The sequence below is a fragment of the Pongo pygmaeus genome, chromosome 4 (assembly GCF_028885625.2).
Source record: "Pongo pygmaeus isolate AG05252 chromosome 4, NHGRI_mPonPyg2-v2.0_pri, whole genome shotgun sequence".
Taxonomy (NCBI): Eukaryota; Metazoa; Chordata; class Mammalia; order Primates; family Hominidae; genus Pongo; species Pongo pygmaeus.
Genome location: NC_072377.2, coordinates 83,345,001 through 83,370,781, shown reverse-complemented (window position 1 = coordinate 83,370,781; position 25,781 = coordinate 83,345,001). Strand labels below are relative to the sequence as shown.

The following is a 25,781-nucleotide window of genomic DNA, read 5'->3' as shown; positions in this document are numbered from 1 at the left end:
TATATTAACAGTTCACTTATCTGACATATTTGGCCAGTCACATGTGCATAATTTCAGGCCTCAGTCTACTGATACAGAATTGGGTCTAAGTTTAGTGACTTCTTGATCTGTTTTTCGTGGTAAAACAAATGAAAAGAAGCAGTAGTAAGGGTGGGGCCACTGAAAACTGAGAAAACAGTGACAGTGAAGGAACCCACACCATGGTAAATTCTGGGGTTTTATTAGGAAATGTCATAATACTGGCATTTCCTAATAAATGGAAATGCATTTATTAGGCAGAGGGTACATACTTACCCATCCCTGAAAGTTGCACAGTATTACTGAATAGTACTATGACTAATGCTTATAATGATTACCCAGTCATCACTAGAATATTAACTCTACTCAGTACATTCTGATTAAGAGATGCACAGTATCAATTTTAGGAAAAATTCCCCCCAAAATATGAAAAGCTCAAATGCATAAAAAGTGTTACACATCAGGAATCTAAAAAATTCACTATGTGTAAACTTTCATTCCTCATAATGCCAGAGACATAAGATATTGATGTGGTTAGCTGGCTAATAAGTAGATTTAGTTCAGTTCTAGATGATAACTATAGCCTCGGTCTCATCTCAAAGCAAAGATTTTCACAGAAAAAAAAAGCACCTCAACAATGTCCATATATAAATTTTATTGCATTTGACATCATACAAAAATTTGAACTTAAAGAAGAAAATGAAAATGTGCACCTTTTACAAGTCAAAGAAAAGCAAAAGTTTTAGCATTTGGTCTGCAAAAAAAAATACATTAGAGGTACAAAACTGTACTACAGCAGGTCTAAAAAATGTTGGACATAGTCCTTTTGAAAAAGTTAAAACTGTTTTCAAGATTACTTTTTATATTTAAATTTACAGGCACTGACCAATTTACAAATATTTACATAAATCAAAAAGAACCTTAATAAACACTGTAGCTTTTTTTTAGCAGCTATCACTTCTTTCACGTGAAAAAAGAAATACTAAAAAAGAGATTTTTTTACAAACATTTAGCTTTTATTTATAATAATTTTATTGTGTCTTATCTAAAACATTTTGTAGTGGCTTACTGCCTAAAAATTCCAGTTTAGATTACAATCCTATAATTGTACACAGAAAAATATGTGATACTACAAACAGGATATAATCTTAACTTTGATCTCAGTTTCTGTTGCTTCATGTCACAGAGAAAATAGAGCAGGAAAATGACAAGTAAAACAGAAGTGCACATTGCACTAAGCTATCATAAAGCACAGGAAACAATCTTTTCAAAACGTCTACACTGAACTGATTCTTTAAAACAATTCACTAACTGTTGTAAGAGTTAGTGCTCCTATTACTACAGTGCAAAATGTATTGTTGTTTCAATACAAAATTTAAAGCAATCTCAAGAGTACATCAAAAGCATGTGAAGTACTAATGAAATGCTAATACAGACACACCCAAAGCCTCAGTCTACCCCAGTGAGTCAAGCAAAGACTTAAGGCAACTGTTCAGTATTTCATGACTGCAGTGATTTGACTGAAATGAAAGATTTCGTTTTGCTTCAAGTAACTGAACAACTGACTTGAATCTTCACTTTACTAGAACAGACTTTGACAACAAACTATCTAACGTAGGTTATACTTTAAGCATGTATGAATTAGACCCTTTCCAAAATTCTACACATCTCTTCAGGATTAGCATGTGGTACAATTAATTGAAGTTATATCAAAAACTTTTTATTTGTTCAGTTAATTTCCCAAAATATATTTTATCTGATCACCTGAAAACACATGCAATATTACTCATCATCAATGTAAACATTTTCAAAAATACATTTTTAAATCAAAGGGTTTTATTAGGAAATGTCATAATAAAATATGCAATCTTTATATGTCTTTTTAAAAATAAAACATGAAAACAAGAACTATGAAAAAAGCAACTATGATGGAGGTAAACATAATGTATTATGATGAAACTATTGTTCTTTATTTCTTGGAAGAATTTATTAAGAAATAGAGGCCAGTTATCTTTTCAGGACAGCAGCTCTTACAGGTAGTATACTGTTCAAATCTCTCTTGTTTTTCAATCTGTGCCATGACTGGGAGAAAAAGAAAAATCATTCTTAAAACCTAAAATTTATGCAGAACAAAAGACTGAGAGTTTAAAAGAATGTTAATAGTTGGTTCTCTCTAGGTGATAAAATTTTGAATAATTTTTTCCTTCAAGTTTTTTCTTTTTTTGAGATAAGGTCTCACTCTGCCGCCCAAGCTGGAGTGCAGTGGTGCAGTCTCGGCTCACTACAACCTCCACTTTCCAGGCTCAAGAGATCCTCCCACCTGTGCCTCCTGAGTAGCTGGGATTACAGGTGTGTGCCATCACGCTCAGCTATTTTTAAACTTTTTTTGTAGAGACAAGGTCTCATTGTATTGCCCAGGCTGGTTGAGTTTTTATTTTCCAAGTTTTTAACACAGTGTAAGTATTGTTTCTGTCATCAGAAAAGAAAATGTTATTTAAAAACTCTATATTTTTATGGTTCCAATTCATTAATAAAGAAATGGGCACATAGGTGGTACTGAAAGATACAACTGACAATATTAATATTTATTCACGGATTAATTCGATCTAAAAATAGCAAGGTAATTAAGACAAAACCTTTGGATTTGAGAAGAGAGGATTATTTCAATTATTTGATTGACTGTCTTACATCTTTACTAGCTTTTTCCATTAAAAATAATATTTATGAGACTGGGTATAGTGTCTCATGCCTATAATTCCAGAATTCTGGGAGGCTGAGGTGGGCAGATCACTTGAGCTCAGAAGCTCAAGGCCAGCCTGGGCAACATGGTGAAACCCTGTCTGTACAAAAAATACAAAAATTGGCTGGGTATGGTGGCACACGCCTATAGTCCCAGCACTCAGGAGGCTGAGGTGGGAGGATCATTGAACGTAGGAGATTGAGGCTGCCTGAGTCTGGGTAACAGAGCAAGACCCTGTCTCAAAAAAATATATCGTATTTATGAAGGAGAGAGTAAATTTACAATAAGGCACTTTATGTATGCCTCTGGAAAATTCAAATGGTGATTTGAATTGATAAGGAGAAGAAAAGAAACTTGTTCACAAGCTAAAAATCTGTCTCACTACTTGGTGACTGCAGATCTTTGTATTCTAGTCTCATGTCAGTTATTCAATTGTCTAAAAGTACTGGTTTTACAACTAAACAATCCTAAATGAAAGCTCACTCATCAATAAGAACACCAATGTAGCATTGCTGTTTTTGAGTTCTCAATTTAATCTGACAGACAAAAATATTCTCTTGAATATTTGTTTTAAAATTAAAGAATTTCTATAAGACAAATTTTCTGTTCTGGTTGCCAAATTAAGAAAGTCTCATTTGAAGGACAGCTTGTAATAGAATACTTATATTTTATCTATCTATTTATTTATTTGAAACAAGGTCTCACTCTATTACTCATGCTCAGGCTGGAGTGCGGTGGCACAATCACAGCTCACTGCACCCTCAACCTCCTGGGCTCAAGGCTTTTCTCTCCACTCAGCCTCCCCAGTAGCTAAGACACAGGTGCATACCACTACACCCAGGGGTGGGGTGGGGTGAGGTGGGGTGGGGGGGGGTGTGTGTGTGTGTGCACGCACATGCGTGTGTGCGTGTGTGTGAACTATGTCTTGCTATGCATTGCCCAGGCTGGTCTTAAACTCCTGGCCTCAAGCAATCCTCCTGCCTTGGCCTCACAAAGTGTTTGGATTACAGGTGTCAACCACTGCACCTGGCCATTATTTTTATTCATTTTTTTTTTTAGAGGTGGAGTCTCTCACTCTGTTGTCTAGGCTTGAAGTGCAGCAACTTGATAATAGCCCACTGCAGCCTCGAACTCCTGGGTTCCAGTGATACTCATGCCTCAATACTTGCATTTTAAATTATCATTAAAATAAAGTCCACTTGAATGTGTAGATAATGAAAAAGTATGCCTCTAAAATGATCTTTGCAATTCTCTCATCTTTTTCTTCTACAAAGCTTTCCCTCCCCTCCATGTCTCAATACATATATCAAGGCATTTCTACAATGTGTTGTGGAAGTCCCTGAAGATTAAGACCACATCTAGCAACATCACTGATGAATAAATTCATACTATAGACACAGACATATACATAAATTTTAACTTTACTAAATATAAACAAAGATAAAACAGCACTCTAATTCCTGTGACAGTGGGGTATACATTAGAAAAAGCATGGATCAGACATCAGCTTCCTTCTAAGGCCACAATAAATTCCCCAATATACTAAGGAGGGAAAAGAGTCCATTAGGTTTTATCCACTCATTTTAGAAATTTAATAAGGTCACTATGAAAATGCTTATTTTGGTAGGGCACGGTGGCTCATGCCTATAATACCAGCACTTTGGGAGGAAGAGCGGGGTGAATCACCTGAAGTCAGGAGTTTGAGACCAGCCTGACCAACATGGTGAAACCCTGTCTCTACAAAAAAAAAAAAAATTAGCTGGGTGTGGTGGCACACGTCTGTAATCCAAGCTATCTGGGAGGCTGAGGCAGGAGAATCCCTTGAACCTGGGAGGTGAAGGATGCAGTGAGCTGAGATTGTGCCACTACACTCCAGCCTGGGCAACAAGAGTGAAACTCCGTCTCAAAAAGAAAAGAGAAAATGCTTATTTCTATGAAAGTGAAAGCAATGTGAATAAAAACAGAGCCAGATCTCTTTGAAGGAAAAGTTTAACTAAATTCAAATAATAAGTTCCCTATCATGCTATATTAATGGATTCACAGAAGAGAAACCATTCTGTTCTATTACACACGTATTTTTTCCTGTTTAAAGCATACTAGTCTACCAATGTTTCTAGGGTTGATCTAATGCATTGTTTACCTTTAAAAATTGATCCTTGATCATATCAAATTTCTGCTTTTCGTGCACTGCTCTGGCTGTATTTGTTCCATCAAAAGGTTCTGCAATGTTAAATGCAAATGTAAAGAAAAAAATATTAAAATGAGAGCTACAGTTTCTTTTTTAGGTTTGATGCTGTCAATATGTTAACAGTTTTTGACCTACAAAAATTGCAATTTCAGATGGGTCAGCCTAATATCTTTATTAGATTTATATACTAATAAATCTAATAAAGAAAATAAATAAAGAAAATAAATAAAATAAAGAAATAAAGAAATAAAATAAAATAAATAAAGAAAATAAAAAAATAAAGAAAAGCTTAATATACTATGAACTGCCTAATAAGGTAGATGGAATTCAAGGGAGAGGGTGATCAAAAATGAAAGTCATCAGCATAGGTGTGTTAAGTCTAAATCATAAATGTGGATAAGGTTTCTGAAAAATTACAGAGGGTCAAAGACCTACCCTTAGGAAAATAATAAAAAGTCATCAAAAAGAAGAAAGCATTATATCGAAGAGAGGCAGTTAATGTTAAATATCACAGAAAGGTAACTTTAATTTTAACTTAAAAGCTGATTTGTCCTTTGAAGGTAGAGGTTCAATACTGGAGAAAATGGAAGACAATGCAGGGAGTTATGGCCCAACTGGATGGTTTAGAAAAAGATACAGTGAAGTCTGGCCAAACACAGTGGCTCACGCCTGTAATCCCAGCACTTTGGGAGGCTGAGGAGGGTGGATCACGAGGTCAAGAGATCAAGACCGTCCTGGCCAACATGGTGAAACCCCATCTCTACTAAAAATACAAAAATTAGCTGGGCGTGGTGGTGCACGCCTGTAGTCCCAGCTACTCGGGAGGCTGAGGCAGGGGAATCACTTGAACCTGGGAGGTGGAGGTTGCAGTTGAGCCGAGATCGCGCCACTGCACTCCAGCCTGGAGAAAGAGAGAGACTCCATCTCAAAAAAAAAAAAAAAAAAAAGAAAGAAAAAAGAAAAGAAAAGAAAAAAGAAGTAACTTGCATGAGAAATTTGGCAGAAAAAGAAAATAGAAAAAGAGAAAAGCAAACAGAAGATAGGAAAAAAACAAAGGAACAGTTTTTATGTATGTGTGTCTCCAATATACATACTTTCCATGTTCACACCACCATCCCACTCACCTTTCACCCACAAGAAAGAAGAATCCACATAGAGAGATAGGAAGAAACCAGAAGAGTATGAGGAAACTGAAGATAGTAATGAGAAGACAAGGATAACTAAAGGCATCAGGAATGAGATGAAATGTCTAAAATAATGCCAGCAGTAGGTAAAAATTACTAGAAATTAAGAATTTTAGCACAGAAAAAGGAGGAAAAATGCATAGAAGAACCAGTAGGACCAAATAAAGAGTATTTTTCAAGAATGAGAAGACCTATATATGTCTTAAAGCTGAAAGCAAAAGACTGGAGGCAGAAAGAATGAAGTTGTTGGTAAGAGGAAAGGTAACTGAGGGGAAAGACCTAGAAAAAGTATGGAAGAATAGGGAATCTGATGGAAAGGACAAAACTTTTAGATTTGTCATATAATCTACACAGGCCCATAATTTTAAATACTCCTTTTGCTTATTTTTTATTGCTTAGAAAGGCTATGTTAAAAAGCAGTTTACTATCACAGTATTGTGGGGTTCTTTTCCTTAACAGAATAAGGTCATATGCCAAATTATACCGAATTGCATCATCATAGCACTTCAGAACAGGGTTTAGTATTCAACTGAACACAAGTAACTAAAATAATGCCCACCCAGTGCAATTTATTAGCACACCAAAGCAGGAGATTTAATTTCATATTCACAAACTCTTAAAATACTGCATATAATTCAAGATTAAAACATCCAAAATCTGATGTTTTCTACAAATGCTGATTCTCAACTATTTATACTTTTTAACCTCCAGATTTACAAAGGTCTTCAATTTAGCATCTATGAGAATAATTTTATCCCTTGAAGTCAGTTTTCTATTCAAAATGTCTCAAGGATATATTCAACTACATGTAAATTAATTTTAGAGAAGAAAATTTTTTCAGATCATTTAATTTTTAAAGCAAAATCAATTTCTATTTATAAAAGTCCAACTTGCACTAATATTTTAAGTATAAAAGAATATAACTCATTTTATGTCAATATAAGAATCACACATAAAGATTCTATTTTCTTCCATCTGTAAGTCATGAAATTGTCCATCAACCACAAGTAAGAGGGATAAAGACAGCTCGAATCTTACCAGCTAGAAAGGGTGAATGCCTAAAGTTTATGTTTATTATTTCTCATACCTAAAAAATTTTACATGATTTTTTTAAATTAAAATTTTTAAACTAAAAGACTTACAAATCACTTCAGACATAAATGTATTACTTTTAACTGAAACACAGCTGAAATTACTCAAGTAATTCTCTTAGTACCATGATGATACGTGGATGGTCAACAGAAAACTACCTTCTACACAGATGTATTTATTTCTCCATTCAATACCATCAGGCCTCGGAATGGCTTTGGCTTCACGAACTGAAATCATTTGACTATTCCAGCTATAAGAAGAAAAACAGTAACCATGTTAACTATTTTCATAATTTCTCTTATATTATTTTTATTGTATCAGTAGTAAGGCCTACCCCAATTTTCTTGTGGAACACTGAAACCTGTGCCCCAACCCTCAGCACCACAATCCCTATTTCTCACCTCTATTTTTTTTTCCACAACACTTATCATCTTCTAAGAATTTGTTTCTTACATTTACTATTTATTATGTTATTCTTCATTGTGTCTCCCTCAAGTAGGATGAAAGCTCCAAGATACTGGTTATTTATTTTTTTCACTCTTCACCTAGGTGCATAGTATATACCAGGTTTTCAACACATATTTATTGAAAAAAATGAAGTAACTGGAAAAATAAGAAAGTACAGGCTGGGCGCAGTGGCTCACGCCTGTAATCTCAGCACTTTGGGAAGCTGAAGCAGGTGGATCATGAGGTTAGGAGTTCAAGACCAGCCTGGCCAAGATGGTGAAACCCCATCTCTACTAAAAATACAAAAATTAGCCAGGCGCGGTAGCATGCACCTGTAGTCCCAGCTATTCAGGAGGCTGAGGCAGGGGAATCGCTTGAACCCAGGAGGTGGAGGTTGCAGTGAGCAGAGATCATGCCACTGCACTCCAGCCTGGCGACAGGGCAAGACTCCATCTCAAAAAAATAAAAAAAAAAAAAAGAAAAGAAAAGAAAAGAAAGTACAAGTAAACAAACAAACAAAAACAACTATGGTCATAGTTAACAACGCAGTAACAATCTGTTATTTGTTAAGAGAGAAATAATCTTCTAGTGTTATCTTCTTGTATTACTAAATAGTTTTCGTTCAGGTACATCTTTATGTGTATGATTTGGGAGAAAATTTTGAAATTTTCCAATAGAAGTAGAAGCTGTTTTAGGAAAGCAAAATTAATACTCTATGAAAATATACTTAATGGCTGTATATCAGATGCAGCTGTTAAGAGTAAAATTTTATTCAAGTAAAACAATTTCATCAGCAGGCCTGAAGGTAAACTGTCCAGTCTTCAGTACATACTAACTTTACATTTTTTAAAAAAGGTTTATCTAACGGTTATTACAAGTATTTTCTTTTTTTCAAGGAACATTTTAAAGTATATGACTACCCAGCTTGTATATGAGAGAAAAATAAATTAGAGGAACAGCTGATACCATTTTTTAAGTAGTATTTGGCTTTCTCTATCATTTAAGCAAGCAGAGAAAGATTATCGCTTGGGACCTTCCAACACTTACCCTACACTTCTCCTCTATTTATCAAAAAGAGAATTTCTAAGAATATAATCATAGGTCCTGTATGGCATTTGTTTATAGAAATTTGATTAATTTCTATATTAAATAAGCACGAAAAATCTTGCATCTTGTGAATTTTTATTCTTGTAAAGCACATTGAAAGTATAATTTATTTTTGTTCTGATCAAGAGGAGTTTGTAAATATTTTATAAAGAAAGTTTTAAGTTCTTTAAAAATATATATATATCAGAATTTGTGCTTTTTAAAAATTAAGTGGGTTGTCAAATGCAAATACTTAGTATCGGTTACAGGAAAATGTTTTAGATCCCTCATGTATTGCAGTTCCATTAGTACAGACCCAAACAGAAAGACTACTCTGCTCTATTGTTTCAAATGTCTCTACTAAAAATCCAAAAAGTAGCAGGCGTGGTGGTGCCTACAGTCCCAGCTACTCAGGAGGCTGAGGTGGAAGGATCACCTGAGCAAGGGGAGGTTGAGGCTGCAGTAAGCTGTGATCGTGCCACTGCACTCCAGCCTGGCTGACAAAGTGAGACCCTATCTTAAAAAGACAAAAAAAAAAAAACCAAAAAAATCCACACAAATGTTTCCAACAATTTTCTTACATTGTTTCCTTACAATAACAATGTAAAGAGGGGAGTTATATAGCCACAATCCTGAAGCAAACAAGGTTACATACTACAGTTTGCATCCCTTCACTTTATACTAGTTAAGTCAAATTTATTAATAAAATGAATTTTCCCTTGAGACTATTCGTTTTCTAATAACAGATTATAGGACAACTAAATCTGCAGAATTAAAATTGTAAACATTATTTTTACAGGGCATAGATTGATTTTTATCTTTCAGAAGAGTTTGGAATATTGAAATACTATATCCTGCTGTTAAATTACAACTTTTATTTCCTTAAATCAAAAATTCTATCTTTACCACTGTATTTCTACTAAAACAAATCCCGATTTTACACTACATGCCACTACTTGGTTCTAAACTGGGTCACAGAAACAGTATGAGATATATGTTAAGAGATATATTCATTTCATTATAATCCCTTACCAGATATCATTTAAGTTTCAATGTACAATAAACCCAAATAATGCAGTTATTAAAATGATTACATCATTTGAAGTGCTTCAAAAAGAAAAAAGAGTATTTTGAATCACTACTCTTTGGACTGATTCAATCTACTGCACTTTCAAAGAACTTTTAAATATTTCTAGATTGTTAAACATTTCAAATCATTAAAACATGACATATAATTTTATATTCTTTGTACTCTAAAGGTAGATTTATTTATATATTTTTTGAGACAGGGCTTTGTCGACAAGCCCAGGCTGGGGTACGGTGGCACAATCATGGCTCACCGCAGCCTCAATCTCCTGGACTCAAATGGTCTTCTCAAGAGTTGAATTTAAACGGTAATTTAGAAATATCTTCCCTAAATATTTCATTCTTTAAAACACAGCCCATAACCTAAGCCTTTTATCATACTAATCTACTCTCTAACATAATTTGCTTAGCATGTAAAAATCTGTTATTGTCACTCAATAATTAAAGTGTAAAATAAGATACAGAATCTACACAAGAGAGATGTTTCAGAAAGAAGAACAGATATGGGACTTAATTTAATCTAAAATATGCTGATAATACATGATCATCTTTTAAATATAAAACTGAGACAACTAATTATATTAGAAGCAAGTTAGGTACTTGCTTCTTCTCTTTGGTAATGTTAACAGACTGGCATTCATCAATAAACTCTCTTTAGCCATTCTTTTTATTTATTTACTAGTCAGAGTCCTGCTCTGTCACCCAGGCTGGAGTGCAGTGACGCAATCCCAGCTCACTGCAACCTCCGTGCCTCCCAGGTTCAAGCAATTCTCCTGCCTCAGCATCCCAAGTAGCTGGGATTACAGGCGCCCACCACCATGCCTGGCTAATTTTTGTATTTTTAGTAGAGACGGGGTTTCACTACTTGGCCAGGCTGGTCTCAAACTCTTGACCTCAAGCCATCTGCCCACCTCAGCCTCCCAAGGTGTGTGAGCCACTGTGCCCAGCCCCATTCTTTTTGTGACCACAGAAAGTTATTTTGAGGCAACTGATTAAACTGGAAATGCTGTCTTAAGCGACATAAAGAAAAATTCAAGTCTAATAAAGTCAAAATTATGAGTCTGATACCATATGGCTGTGTGTGTGTATATATATATATACACACTAGTAAAATTAAGTGAACAAATATATATAATTTTGTTTTATTGTTATGGGCTGGGAAGCAAACAGAAAGAAAACTTTGTTAGGAATTTCAAATGTCTTAGGTAGGGAAAAAATTTTACTCTAATCCTAGAGTTCTGTTTTGACTGGCTTCTCACCTTCTACCTGAACCTTTAAATGTTAGTATCCATCAGGGCTCAGCCTCTTTGAATCTTCTAATGCTAGAGTACACACCTTAGGCTCCAATAATCTGATGTTTCTTTCCCAAATCCCTTCTCCAGCTCTGACCTTTCTATTAAGTTCCAGGCTAACATTTACAACCAGCTATTGGAAACTGTCACCTGGATGTCCTATAGGCATCTCTGTGCCCACATTTTCAAGACTGAATGTAATACATCCCATGCGTGGTCAGTTATTAAAATCACTCCCTTTCACATACTCTCAACTCTTACCCACGCTTGCTGCATTGAACTTGGTTGGCTGAAACACAACCTTGATTAAATCTATTCCAATTCTTTCCCACACAGCTGAACATGGGTGGAGAGATGCAACCATACAGAATGATCACACTTTAAATTAATGATCACTTAGCTAAAGAGGGCTCTTAATGTTACTACCCCCAACCGTACTGTCTTTCCATAGTTAATCCACCCTTTTACTCTAGTATATGACAATTCATACTTTCATCTTACTTCTCAAATTTCCACCTTCACAATCATTACCTGCACATGTCCCTGACTCATTTCACTAAAAACCTAAAACAATCCAAAGGTAATTCCTACTAGCTCCAACCACACTGATTTAGCTACATTTACCTGTGTCCATATATTCTACTTTTAATCATTATTAATGAATTATCTGTGCTCCTATTCTATTTGTGCTCTAGATTCCAACCATTCTTAACTCAAACAAGTTTATTTCCAAAAATTTACTATGCTTTTCTCTGGTATCATCAATTTTTCATCAAGATGGGTTATTTCTCCTCTCCAACAATAAAAACAAAAACTGGACTCCACTTAACACGCTAATTTTACCCTGTTTTTTTCTGCTCTAGAGAATGAGTTACATTATCCATTTTGAATTCTTCTCCCTCTGTCTTGAGTCCACACCAATAACGCTATGCTTTTTATCCCCATTATTCCACAGAAACTGTTCCTGTCAAGGGTCCAGAGGAGTCCATATAGCTTCTTACTCAATCTATCAAAAAATAATGACACAGATAATCACTCCTTCCTCAAAACATTTTTTTCTCCTCTGGATTCCCAAGATACCACATTCCACTGGATTTCCTCCTATCTCAATGATTCTTTCTTCCTAGACTCATATATTAGTTCCTTCTCATTCCCAATCTCATTTTTATATCATCTATGTATTATGAAAAATTTCAAATACAAAAAAATTAAAAGTATAAAATTTAAAAACAATTCAACAAGTGTTAACATTTTGCCACATTTGCGTGTGTGTATTTTGAACTGAACCACTTAGCAACCTGTACACCTCATCAAAGTTCATTTCTGTATCCTTCAGTATATATCTCCTAAGAATAAAGCCATTCTCCTTTATAACACCAACAACAATTAGAAAATTAACAGTAACTCAAATACCTTTTATAGATCCCCCACCCCAATTGGATTATAATCAAGGTTCATGCATTGTATATGACTGTTCTCTCTCTTTAAATCTAATAAAGTTCCCCCCACATTTTGTTTGTTTGTTTGCTTGTTTTTTAAGAGGGAGTCTCGCTCTGTCGCCCAGGCTGGAGTGCAGTGGCGCGATCTCGGCTTACTGCAACCTCCACCTTCTGAGTTCAAGCGATTCTCCTGCCTCAGTCTCGTGAGTAGCTGGGATTACAGGTGCCCACCACCACGCCTGGCTAATTTTTATATTTTCAGTAGAGATGGGGTTTCACCATGTTGGTCAGGCTGATCTCCAACTCCTGACCTCATGATCTGCCTGCCTCGACCTCCCAAAGTGCTGGTATTACAGGCGTGAGCCACCATGCCCGGCCTTGTTTGTTTTTAATGATACTGACTTTTGAGGAGATTAGGCCAGGTATTTCCCAGAATGCCTACATTCTGCATTTGTCTGTCTCTCTGTTTATTGTGTCATTTAACAATACATATTCCTTTATCCCCTGCATTTCCTGTAAACTTCTTAACTGTAAACTGTAAACTTCTTAACATTAGAGTACCCAATGCTTGGCCCTTTTCTCTTTTCCATCTATATATTCACTCCCTTGGTTTTTTTCAGAGTTTCATAGCTTTAAATACCATCTACCTGGTGACAACTCCCAAATATTTAGTTCTGTGGCCTGTCTCCTGACTCTGGGATTATATATCCAACTGTCTACTCAGTATCTCCACTTGAATACCTTGAAGTTATCTCAATCTTAAAATGATAAACAAATTCAGTAAAGCTGCAACCAAACCAGCATGGGACTGGCATAAAAACAGACACATAGACCAATGGAACAGAACAAAGAATGCCAAAATAAATCCATACATCTACAGTGAACTCATTTTCAAAAAAGGTGCCCAGAACATACACTAGGGAAAGCACAGTCTCTTCAATAAATAGTGCTGGGAATACTAGATATCCATATGCAGAAGAATGAAACTAGAACCCTATCTCTCGACATATAGAAAAAACCAAAATCGATTGGAGAATTCAATCTAAGACCTCAAATTATGAAACCACCACAAGAAAACATTGGGGAAACTCTCCAGGACATTGGTACGGGCAAAGGTTTCTTGAGTAATACTCCACAAGCACAGGCAACCAAAGCAAATGGACAAATGGGATCACATCAAGTTAAAAAGCTTCTGCACAGCAAAGGAAACAATCAACAAAGTGAGGAGACAAACCCATAGAATGAGAGAAAATATTTGCAAACTATTCATCTCACAAGGGATTAATAGCCAGAATATATAAGGAGCTTAAACAACTCTATAGGAAAAAATCTAATAATCCAATTAAAACACGGACAGAAGATCTCAACAGACATTTCTCAAAAGAAGGCATACAAAGAGCAAAGAGGTATATGCAAAGCTGCTCAACATCACTAATCATCAGACTTAGGCAAATCAAAACTACAATGAGGTATCATCTCACCCCACTTAAAATGGCTTTTATCCAAAAGACAGGCAACAATGAATGCTGGTAAGGAAACCCTCATACCCTGCTGGTGGGAATGTAAATTAGTACAACCACTATGAAGAACAGTTTGGAGGTTTCCCCAAAACTAAAAGTAGAACTACCATATGATCCAGCAATCCTACTCCTAGGCATATACCCAAATGAAAGAAAATCAGGATACTGAAGACATATCTGCACTCCCATGTTTTTGTAACACTATTCCCAATAGCCAAAATTTAGAAGGAACTTAAGTGTCCATCAACAGAGGAATGGATAAATAATATGTGGTACTTATCCGCAATAGAGTACTATTGAGCCATACAAAAGAATGAGATCCTGTCATTTGCAACATCATGGATGGAACTGGAGGACATTAAGTGAAATAAGCCAGACACAGAAAGACAAACTTCACATGTTCTCAGTTATCTGTGGGGTCTAAAAATTAAAAACAATTGAACTCATGGAGATAAGAGACTAGAATGATGGTTACCAGAGGCTGGGAAGGGCAGTGGCAGGGAGAGGGGGAAGTGGGGATGGTTAATGAGTACAAGAAAATAGAACGAATAAGATATATATTTGATAACACAACTGGGTGACTATAGTCAATAATAATTTAATTGTACATTTAAAAATAACTAAAACAGGATAACTGGATTGTTTGTAATGCAAACGATAAATGCTTGAGGTGATGGATACCCCATTTACCCTGATGTGATTATTATGTACTGTATGCCTATATCAAAATATCTCACATACCCTATAAATATACAAACCTATTATGTACCCACAAAAAGTAACAAATAAAACAAGTATTTCAGCAGCAAGGTGTGAGTGAAGTAGGTAAGAAAAATAGTAATTTTTTTTTTTTTTTTTTTGGGAGACAGGGTCTCACTCTATTATCCAGGCTGGAGTGCAGTGGAGCAATCTCAGCTCGCTGCAACCCCCGCCTCCCTGGCTCAAGCAATTCCTGTGCCTCAGCCTCCCAAGTAGCTGGGTTTACAGGCATGTGCCACCACACCTGGCTAATTTTTGTATTTTTAGTAGAAAGGGGGTTTTGCCATGTTGCCTAGGCTGGTCTCAAACTTCTGGGCTCAAGTGATCTCCCCTCCATGGCCTCTCAAAGTGATGGGATTACAGACATGAGCCACCACACCCGGCCAAAAAATAGTAATTTTTAAATGACCATATAAAACTTTTGCAACATTTATACCATATACTCAAGCATCCCTTAACAGTCACTTAATGTTTTGTCTTTCAGAAAAAAGAACTTTTGGCTAGGCGCAGTGGCTCACACCTGTAATCCTAGCACTTTTGGAGGCCGAGATGGGTGGATCACTTGAGGTCAGGAGTTCAAGACCAACCTGGCCAATATGGTGAAACCCCATCTCTACTAAAAATACAAAAAAAAATTAGCCGGGCATAGTGGCACGCACCTGGAATCCCAGCTACTTGGGAGGCTGAGGCAGGAGAATTGCTTGAACCCAGGAGGCGGAGGTTGCAGTGAGCTGAGATCGCACCACTGCACTCCAGCCTGGGCAACAGAGCAAGACTGTTTCAAAAAAAAAAAAAGAAAAAGAAAAAAGAACTTTTTAAATGATTACCTCAAAGTTCAGAAGAAATCCTTATAGACATTTTTAACAGTTGCCATAATTCTTTTATACAGCATCTAGTTTATTACCATGACTACATTCTTGGCTGTGATCCCCACATTCAAATTTCTGAAAATATCTCATACGAAACGATAAATGTACTAGATGGTGAAGTTCTGAAACCTCTTTCCAAGCATCAGCATCATCTGACCCAGCAGACTAGTTTCCTTTAATATTAAACTAACATACAAACCTACACATCTACTATCTTGTTTCTGTTCAACAAAGCAGGTGATTTTCAAGGTATTTGTATACAGATGCTCTAATCCTACACTATACATGGGAGAAATGTATCTTTCTTCTGTGAATCCTTTTCCCCCTCCACAAACATCCCCCAGTCCCTAATTTATATAACATAATAAACAATGTCAATACAGTCTAACAATTAAGAATGTAGTTTTGGAGTCCAGCTTGAAAGTGAATCCCAACTCTCCCACAATCTAGCTGTAGATTGCCATGGGCAAGTTTCATGTACACAAATTCCCTAAGCTTGACAGAGGTTATTGTGAGGATTAACTGAAATCCATGGGAATCACTCAGCTCACTAGAGCACACTAGATAAATTCTCACTAAACATTAGCTATTGTTATTGCAATATCTTAAAGAGAACTCTAGAATAACCATTAAACCTTCACAGTCTATTTATGTACTATGTCTCATCCAGTCTTTAATCTTTCTTCATCTTAATATAAATGAAAGCTCCGTGGCCGAGCACGGTGGCTCACGCCTGTAATCCCAGCACTTTGGGAGGCTGAGGCAGGCGGATCACTAGGTCAAGAGTTTGAGACCAGCCTGGCCTATATGATGAAACCCCATCTCTACTAAAAATACAAAAATTAGCCAGGCATGGTGATGGGTGCTTGTAGTCCCAGCTACTCGGAAGGCTAAGGCAGGAGAATTGCTTGAACCAGGGAGGCAGAGGTTGCAGTGAGCCGAGATCACGCCACTGCACTCCAGCCTGGGCAACACAGTGAGACTCCGTCTCAAAAAATAAATAAATAAATAAATAAAAGCTCTTACCTTTTCACACTTGTAAGTATGACAGTTAAGTGTGAATTCTGTGTCAAAGCTATCTGAAATCCTACCTTTTTTTTTTTTTTTTGAGATAGAGTTTCGCTCTTGTTGCCCGAGCTGGAGTGCAATGGTGCAATCTCAGCTTACTGCAACCGCCACCTCCCAGGTTCAAGCGTTTCTCCTGCTTCAGCCTCCCAAGTAGCTGGGATTATAGGCATGCGCCACCACGCCCGGCTAATTTTGTATTTTTAGTAGAGAAGGGGTTTCTCCATGTTGGTCAGGCTGGTCTCGAACTCGCGCCCTCACCCGCCTCGGCCTCCCAAAGTGTTGGGATTACAGGCATGAGCCACCGTGCCTGGCCTGAAATACTACTCTTATTAGCTATGTGATCTTGGAGCATGTTACTCCCCCTCTCTATGCTTCACTGGTAAAATGGGCATAATACACCACACACCAGATAACAATTACGTAAACGGAATGAAATGATAAATATAAATAATAATATAATAAATATATGTTTAGAACCATTTTCCCACCTAGTAATAGCAATTTATTATTATTATTATTATTATTACCCTATGCAAACTTCTTCAAAGTGGTATCCAATGGTAACTGTACCTGCCTCTAATACTGTACAATTCCTAAATCTTCTCTCCTCCCACCTCAAGCTTTTCCAGATTGATCAGAAGAGCTGCAAGTAACTCCTAACTCCATTCTCTCTGGACTTAGAACTCACATAAGAACTTTCAGTTCTGTCCAGCCTGATTATACATTCTTTGTTTTATGCTTACATATCATCTTCCAAAAAGAAAAGAAAAAAGGAAAAGACACATTCCTCGATTTGTATATCATACTAACACAACTATTTATGAAGATGCCAAGTATTAAATAGATCTTCATTAGTCTTTCTTAGCAGTGTTTTTTACTATACATTTTAAGTGTATAGAAAATGGATGTTCCAAACTACACAGCACCTGCACAGGACCAACACATAGGGCCTATCACTATTGAAATCAACTAAAACTGGGCCTACTGAACTATTAATATATTTATTAGCTAAGAATATAAAATCTATTTAGCTTCCAATAATTCATTGTCACATAGGAAATTTTATAAACTATACATTTCTGGACAACTTTACAGCACTAGAAGTGACAAATACAGCTCCTGACCAAATCTGTAGCATTTACTTATATATTCATATTCATATATATATATATACACACATATATATAAGTGAAGAAACACAATTTAAAGTTTTACTTACTCAAATTCTGTAGCATAATATTTAAGAAAGCCCAGTAAGAGGTCCCCAAGGTTTGATTCATTCTTTGAGAGGTAAGGAGGAACATTACATGGAGCTTGATGTACAAGGTGCAGCTGTATAGCAGGACTAAAAGACTCCTGTCAAAAAGAAGAAGGGAAAAAAATGTAAAGCCATTTAAAACACACACTAAGAAACTTTATAAATCCTGAACTAGGCTCCTCTTTGAAAAAGAAAGAAATTTACTCTATTTGGCAATTTGGAAACCTGAAATTTTTCTTCCAGTAAAGACTTCACCAGTATTTGCAGTAGGCCAGAATGTACCTGAAAAACTAACATTCTAATCCTTGGCTTCAGTATATCACTCAGTTACCAAACAGATCGCTATTTAGCAGAAGATTTTCTAACTCATAAATAAAACCTTACTATACAAACCAAGATCTACCCAATACCATATAGATTTCTTCATAAAGGTTATCTCATTCTTAATTATTCCTACAAAGAGCAGTTATATTTAATGTATAAAGGCTATATTAAGCACAAAGTAAGTTTTTTCTGTCACTTCAAACTTCTCTCAAAGGCCGTAAGAGTAACTTTAATATAGAAATAGTACTTATACTAATTTTAAGATTTTATAAATTTTGCTTTGTTTCTGTATCTTAGATGGAAAAGAAGCGAGATGTTCAACCTCAATCAAGCTTGAAAAGACAAAGAAGGCAGGGAAAATGAGATAGGAAACATACCAACAAGCAATATTCAGCAAGCTTTTACCATAATATTTGTAAAAGATTTCAATTATTTGCCTGAAATCCAGGAACAAAGATGACTATTAGAAAGAATACTAATGGGTACTTATTCTGTTTTCCTATGTTATCCCATTCACTTTCATATCCATTTTTCCTCTATTAACAGCAAGTTCTGGCTCTCAAATATACTAAATGTACTATCAAAATTATTAAGTCATTTATACATATTAATTAGAAAATAATGCAAGGTAATTTGCACAGTGCCATCAAGGATGGTTTTCTGTATTTCTCCACTGCCGTCAGAATAGAAATGGATTTTTTTTTTTTTTTGGTGAAAAAAAAAAAAAAAGCAATTAGTTAAGGCAGCAGAATGACAACTACGGTTAAGATTCCAAACTACCTCAACTCTGGGCTTATAGATACTAATGTAATTAAAGACATCTAAATAATGCCAAGTTAAAAAATGGAGACTCTAAATAATGGTAGTAGAGAAACAGCATAGTGCATCATTTAATGCTAGTGCCCCCAAAATATGAATAAAAACAAAGGAGCAAGAAAACAAAAATATCTCCTCCCTTGTTCCATTACCTATAATTCTATCAATAATTGTTAACTACTATGAAGTGATTACCTTTCTCTCAGAATAAAAATTCTATTCCAACCAAATTCATAAAGTTGATACTCAACATGGGACTTTCCCCTTACATTTCTAACACCTGTAGTATTAATTACATTTTAAGATTCAAGTAGAAATTTTAATTGTCTAAAAGTGGAGGGGCTACTATTGAGGTAGGAAAGAAACCTCAATTAGTAAAGACTAAAGGCAGAAGGAAGAACAGATGCAGTGCCTCTATTCCCCTTTAACTCTTACTTGTTATGTATAAAATTGAACTTGGGGTGACAATATTTAAAATTATAAAATTTAAATGTTATTTTCTGGCAAATCAAACAAAAGGTATAATGTAGATCAAATAAGTAGGTCACTGTTTAATAGCTCCTGCTCTGAAAGCTTCTTACTAATTTTGATTCCTAGCACCAAGCACAATTAGCATTCAATTTATGAACTGAATATGCTAAAACAGAAGTCATTTTCTTATCTGAAGTCTAAAAATGATTGTACCTCCTTTAAAATTTTTATTTTCTTCAGTAATTTAAAGAAAAAGGTCAGCAATTATGACATTAGGAACTGAAGAGTCGTGAGATCCACTCCATTAAAATGCTGAATGACCTGAGACCAACAATTTAGCCAGTCTTCTCTTAGCTTCACTGTACTTTTTCACGATCATGCACAGAGAGTCAGGTCATGCTTATTGAGGGAGAACTGAAGCAGAAATCCAAACCAAAACTGAAAAAGACGAGGACACCTAAAGGCAGCTACCAGTAAACAGTAATTCTATCTATCCTTAAGAAATCCCCTAAGCCAGGCATGGTGGCTCAAGCTTGTAATTTCAGCACTTTGGGAGGCCAAGGCAGAAGTATCAATCTTTGGACAATTAAGCACTTTCTGAAATAAGTTAGACTGGCTAATCTTCTATATGGAAACTGTTCTTCAAAATCTTAAGTGAAAGATGATCACTTTCCATCTCCAGGCAAACAGAAAGAAATTTAAGTTATTATCAAATAAAATACATTAAGTATAATTTCATAGCAATATGCATTATGAAATCCTTGAGCCCAGGAGTTTGAGACCAGCTTAGGCAACTTAGTGAGACCCTATCTCTAAAAAAAATAGAAAGATTAACTGGGCATGGTGATGACTGCTGTCGTCCCAGGTACTCAGGAGGCTGAGGCGAGAGAAGCAACTGAGCCCAGGAGGGCTCATCATTGCACCACTGCACTCCAGCTTGGGCAAGACCTTATCTCAAAAAAAAAAAGGAAAGAAATCCCCAGTTTTTAATGATCATTCACATTACAGAAAGATTCTTTGCTTTAAAATTTCAACAAGTAATTTCTTTAAGGCCTGTCGCAGTGGCTCATGCCTGTAATCCCAGCACTTTGGGAGGCCGAGGCGAGCGGTTCCCTCGAGGTCAGGAGTTCGAGACCAGCCTGCCCAACACGGTGAAACCCCGTCTCTACTAAAAATAGAAAAATTAGCTGGACATGGTGGCGGGTGCCTGTAATCCCAGCTACTCGGGAGGCTGAGGCAAGACAATCGCTTGAACCCGGGAGGTGGAGGTTGCAGTAAGCCGAATCCACGCCACTGCACTCCATCCCAGCCTGGGTAACAGAGCAAGACTCTGTCTCATAAAAAAAAAAAAAAAAAAAAAGAATTTCTTTAAAAGGGAGCTTCCCCACTTTAGTTATGTATTTAAGAAAAATACACGCTACTTCAGATAGGACAAGGGGGTTCAGAACTTAAACTAATATTTTAGAAAGTACATAAAGAGCAACCAAAAAGTCAAAGAGAAAGAAAACAGCCTTAAAATTACAAAGTCAGTCCACAGAATAGCAATTAAACTGATAACATCCATCTCTTTAATAAATACATTTTTGGGTTACAAATTTTTACTGTTGCTTGTGTGCCTATATAGAGGGAAGATTAATTGTATTTTTTAGGTTGATATTTTATTCTGGGCTTCTGATAATCAAGTGTATAACCTGTTAACTCCTGAAAACATTTTCCAAATGATTTTTAAGTGTGGATCCTTTAGAAGACACGTAATCTTTCATTTCTCTTCAAGTTAAAAAAAATTAAATAGAAAACCCCTTGGAAAACATCTGAGAACTCTCACCACTTCTGCTCATAGAACTGTCTATAATAATGCCAAAAATACCTTTTGCCAGATTCCATCATTTTTTTCTGAGACTGTCCCATGATATCTTATGCTACCTTCAAACTCTGAAATTTGGACAATTAAGCACTTTCTGGAATAAGTTAGAATGGCTAACCTTCTATTTGAAAACTGTTCTTTAAATGATGAAAGGCTTAAGTCAAAGATGATCACTTTCCATCTCCAGGTAAACAGAAATTTACGTTATTAAAAGAGATTAAGCATAATTTCCTAACGATATGAATTATGAGATCCTAGAAATGTATGTTAAAGAAGGTTACAAGGAAAAGAAAAACTATCATGATAGGGAATACTTCTGCCTGAGAAGAAAAAGAACTAAGTGATATCTTGAAGTTTCTGCAAAGATATCTGAATTACACGCAGGTAGGTCATCATTAATCTGGTGATGTATGTTAAAGATTCACCATAAAATTTCCTTTAATTATATCTGACTTTAGTAGATTTTACAAGCTGTAAGATCAAGGTAAGTATATAACATAAAGTAAAGGTACTATAATGAAGTGACTAAGAGCATTAGCTTTGAAGTCAGACTGAAGTGAAGCATCACCCCTCTATTAGCTGCAGGCATTTAATCAAGTTACCTAGCTTTCCTCAGCTTCATCATTTATAATACAAGGAAAGGAAAAATACTCAGATGGTTGTTGTAAGGATTTATTAACTGTTTAGTATATGCCACATATCATTATTATTGCACATTTATACAATACAGTGTGGTTACCTCCTAAAACTTTTCATGTATTATTTCCAAATTAATTTTTCTATGCTTTCAAAATCCAAGTAGTGCCAACTTTAAAACAATGTTTTATAACCATTAAAAAAAAATCTCCACCAAAATTTCTTAATCTTTTCTTTTTTTTTTTTTGAGACAGAGTCTCACTCTGTCGCCCAGGCTGGAGTGCAGTGACACGATCTCAGCTTACTGCAACCTCCGCCTCCTGGGTTCAAGTAATTCTCCTGCCTCAGCCTCCGGAGTAGCTGGGACTACAGGTGCGTGCCTCCACACCCGGCTAACTTTTGCATTTTTAGTAGAGACGGGGTTTGACCACATTGGCCAGGATGATCTCGATCTCATTACCTTGTGATCCACCCGCCTCGGCCTCCCAAAGTGCTGGGATTACAGGCATGAGCCACCACGGCTGGCTAAATCTTTTCAAAGGTATTCATTTATAGCTTGTTTCAGGTAATTGATCGATCCTTTCCTTATATTAGGTCAATTTTTAAAATGAAAAAGTTGCTATATATGTGTGTACAGTTGTCCCTTGGCATTCCTAGGCAACTGGTTCCAGGGCTCCAGGTGATGCTAAAGTCCCTTATATGAAATGGTGAAGTATTTGCATATAACCTATGTACACCCTCTCATACACTTTAAATCATCTCTAGATTACCTACAATACCTAATACAATGTAAACTCCAACTAAATAGTTGTTATATTTTTTATTTGTATTACTTTTATTGTTGTATTTTTATTTTTCCTGAATATTTTTGATGTGTGGTCAGTTGAATCCATGCATGCATAACCCACATACAGAGGGCCCACTGTATATATACAGGCACACCTCGTTTTGTTGCACTTCACTTTACTGTACTTCGAAGATACTGCAGTTTTTACAAATTGAAGGTTTATGGCAACCATGCATCTAGCAAGTCTATGAGCAGTACCATTTTTCCAGCAGCATGTGCTCACTTCAGGTCTCTGTGTTCCACTCTGGTAATTCTTGTATTTCAAACTTTTTCATTATTATTATATGTTATGGTGATCTGTGATCAGTAATATTTGATGTTACTACTGTAATTGTTTTAGAGTGCCACAAATGGTATCCACATAAGACTGCAAACTTAATCAAAAATGTTATGTGTATTCCGATTGCTCCACTGACTGGCAGGCAATTCTCCTGTCCCTCTCCCCTTCCTTGGGCCTCCCTATTCTCTGAGATGCAACAATACTGAAATTAGGCCAATTAATAACCCTACAATGGCCGTCCAAGTGAAAGGAAAAATCACACATCTCTCACTTTAAATGAAAAGCAAGAAATGACTACGCTTAGTGAAGAAGTCATGTTGAAAACCAATACAAGCCAAAAGTTAGGTATCTTGCACCAATGACAGCCAGGCTGCGAATGCAAAGGAAAAGTTCTTGAAGGAAATTAAAAGTACTACTCCAGTGAACGCCATCAATGATTAAAAAAAAGCAAAACAGCCTTATTGCTGATATGGAAAGTTTTATTGGTCTGGATAGATCAAACAAGCCAAAATATTTCTTTAAGCCAAAACCTAACCAGAGCAAGACTCTAACTCTCTTCAATTCTATGAAGGATGAGAGAGGTGAGGAAGCTGCAGAAGAAAAGTTGGAAGGTAGCAGAGGCTGGTTATGAGGTTTAAGGAAAGAAGCTATTTACGTAACATAAAATTACAAAGTGAACAGCAAGTGCTTATGAAGAAGCTATAGCAAGTTATCCAGAAGTTATCTCGCTAAATTAACATGGCTACACTGAACAACAGATGAATGCAGCTACACTAAATAGCAGATTTTTCAGTGTAAATGAAACAGGCTTCTATTCGAAGATGCTATCTAGAACCTTCACAGCTACAGAAGAGACATCAATGCCTGGCTTCAAGGTTTCAAAGGACAAGCTGACTCTTGTTAGGGGCTAATGCAGCTGGTGACTTTAAGTTGACGCCAATGCTTATATACCGTTCCAAAATCCCAGGGCCCTTAAGAATTATGCTAAATTTACTCTGCCAGTGCTCTATAAATGGAACAACAAAGCCTTGATGACAACACATCTCTTTACAGCATGGTACACTAAATATTTTAAGCCCACTGTTGAGACCTACTACTACTGCTCATTGACAATGCACCTAATCATCAAAGAGCTCTGATGGAGATGTACACAGAGATTAATGTTTTCATGCCTGCTAACACAACATCCATTCTACAGCCCATGGATCAAGGAGTAATTTTCATTTTCAAGTATTATTATTTAAGACATACATTTCACAAGGCTATAACTGCCACAGATAGTGATTCCACTAATGAATCTGGACAAAGTACATTGAAAGCCTTCTGGAAAGGAGTCATCATTCTAGATACCGTTAAGAACATTCATGATTCATGGGAGGTCAAAATATCAACATGAACAGAAGTTTAAAAGAAGTTAATGCCAACCCTTTTGGATGATTTTGAGAGGTTCAAGACTTCAGTGGAGGAAGTAACTGCAGATGTGGTGGAAACAGCAAGATAATTAGAATTAGCAGTGGAACCTGAAGATATGACTGAACTGCTGCAATTTCATGATAAAACTTTAACAGATGAAGTTCTGCTTCTTGTGGATGAGCAAAGAAAAGTAGTTTCTCGAGACAGAATCTACTCCTGGTGAAGATGCTGTGAATCTTGCTGAAATGACAACAAAATACCAGTACTGCTTGGATCAACCACGTAACTTTTCTAAGACTTAGTTTTTTCATTAGTGAAAGAGGGATAATATTTCTAAGTGTATAAACAAAGGATTTAGAACATTACATAAACTTAGCTGGTAAAGCAGTGGCAGGGTTTGAGAGGACTGACTTCAATTTTAAAGGACGTTCTACTGTACGTAAAATGCTAGCAAAGATCATCATACACTATAGAGAAATCTTTTGTGAAGAAGAGTCAATCAATGTGGCAAACTTTACTGTTGTCTTATTTTCAGAAACTGCCACAGCCACCCCAACCTTCAGCAACCACCACTCCGATCAGTCAGGAGCCATCAATATCAAAGCAAGACTCTCCACAACTGGTGATGAAGGCTCAGCTGATCGTTAGCATTTTGTAGCAATAAAGTATTTTTAAACAAAGGTATGTACATTTTTTAGACATAATGCTATTGCACACTTAAGAGACTACATGATAGTGTAAGTGTAACTTTTATATGCACTGGGAAACCAAAAAATTTGTGTGACTCACTTTATTGTGGTGGCCTGGAACCAAACCTGCAACACCTCAAAGGTATGTCTGCACAGGCTACAAACCTGTACAGCATGTTATTATACTGAATACTGTAGGCAACTGTAACACAATGATAAGTATGTGTGGATCTAAACATATCTAAAAATAGAAAAGGTACACTAAAAACATGGTATAAAAGATAAAAAACAGTATACCCTTACCATGAGTGGGGCTTGCAGAAGTGGTAGTTGCTGGGTGAGTCAATGAGTGAGTAGTGAGTGAATGTGAAGGCCTAGAACATTACTATACACTA

The 25,781-nt window shown here is 36.2% G+C and overlaps 1 protein-coding gene across 11 annotated transcripts in view; it reads right to left on the bottom strand.

Annotated features, from left to right (window-relative positions):
- Window positions 1–656: 656 nt before the first annotated feature.
- Window positions 657–25,781, bottom strand: part of TENT2 (terminal nucleotidyltransferase 2) — a 74,071-nt gene continuing 48,946 nt past the window's right edge. For all 11 annotated transcript variants that reach the window (XM_054489747.2, XM_063665440.1, XM_054489748.2 and 8 more), the window contains 4 exons: window positions 18,008–18,144; window positions 7,381–7,472; window positions 4,899–4,978; window positions 657–2,100 (listed from right to left, as the gene is read on the bottom strand). In XM_054489747.2, the coding sequence (XP_054345722.1) occupies window positions 2,026–2,100; window positions 4,899–4,978; window positions 7,381–7,472; window positions 18,008–18,144 (384 nt within the window). In that variant the 3' untranslated portion in view covers window positions 657–2,025. The remainder of the gene's footprint in view (window positions 2,101–4,898; window positions 4,979–7,380; window positions 7,473–18,007; window positions 18,145–25,781) is intronic.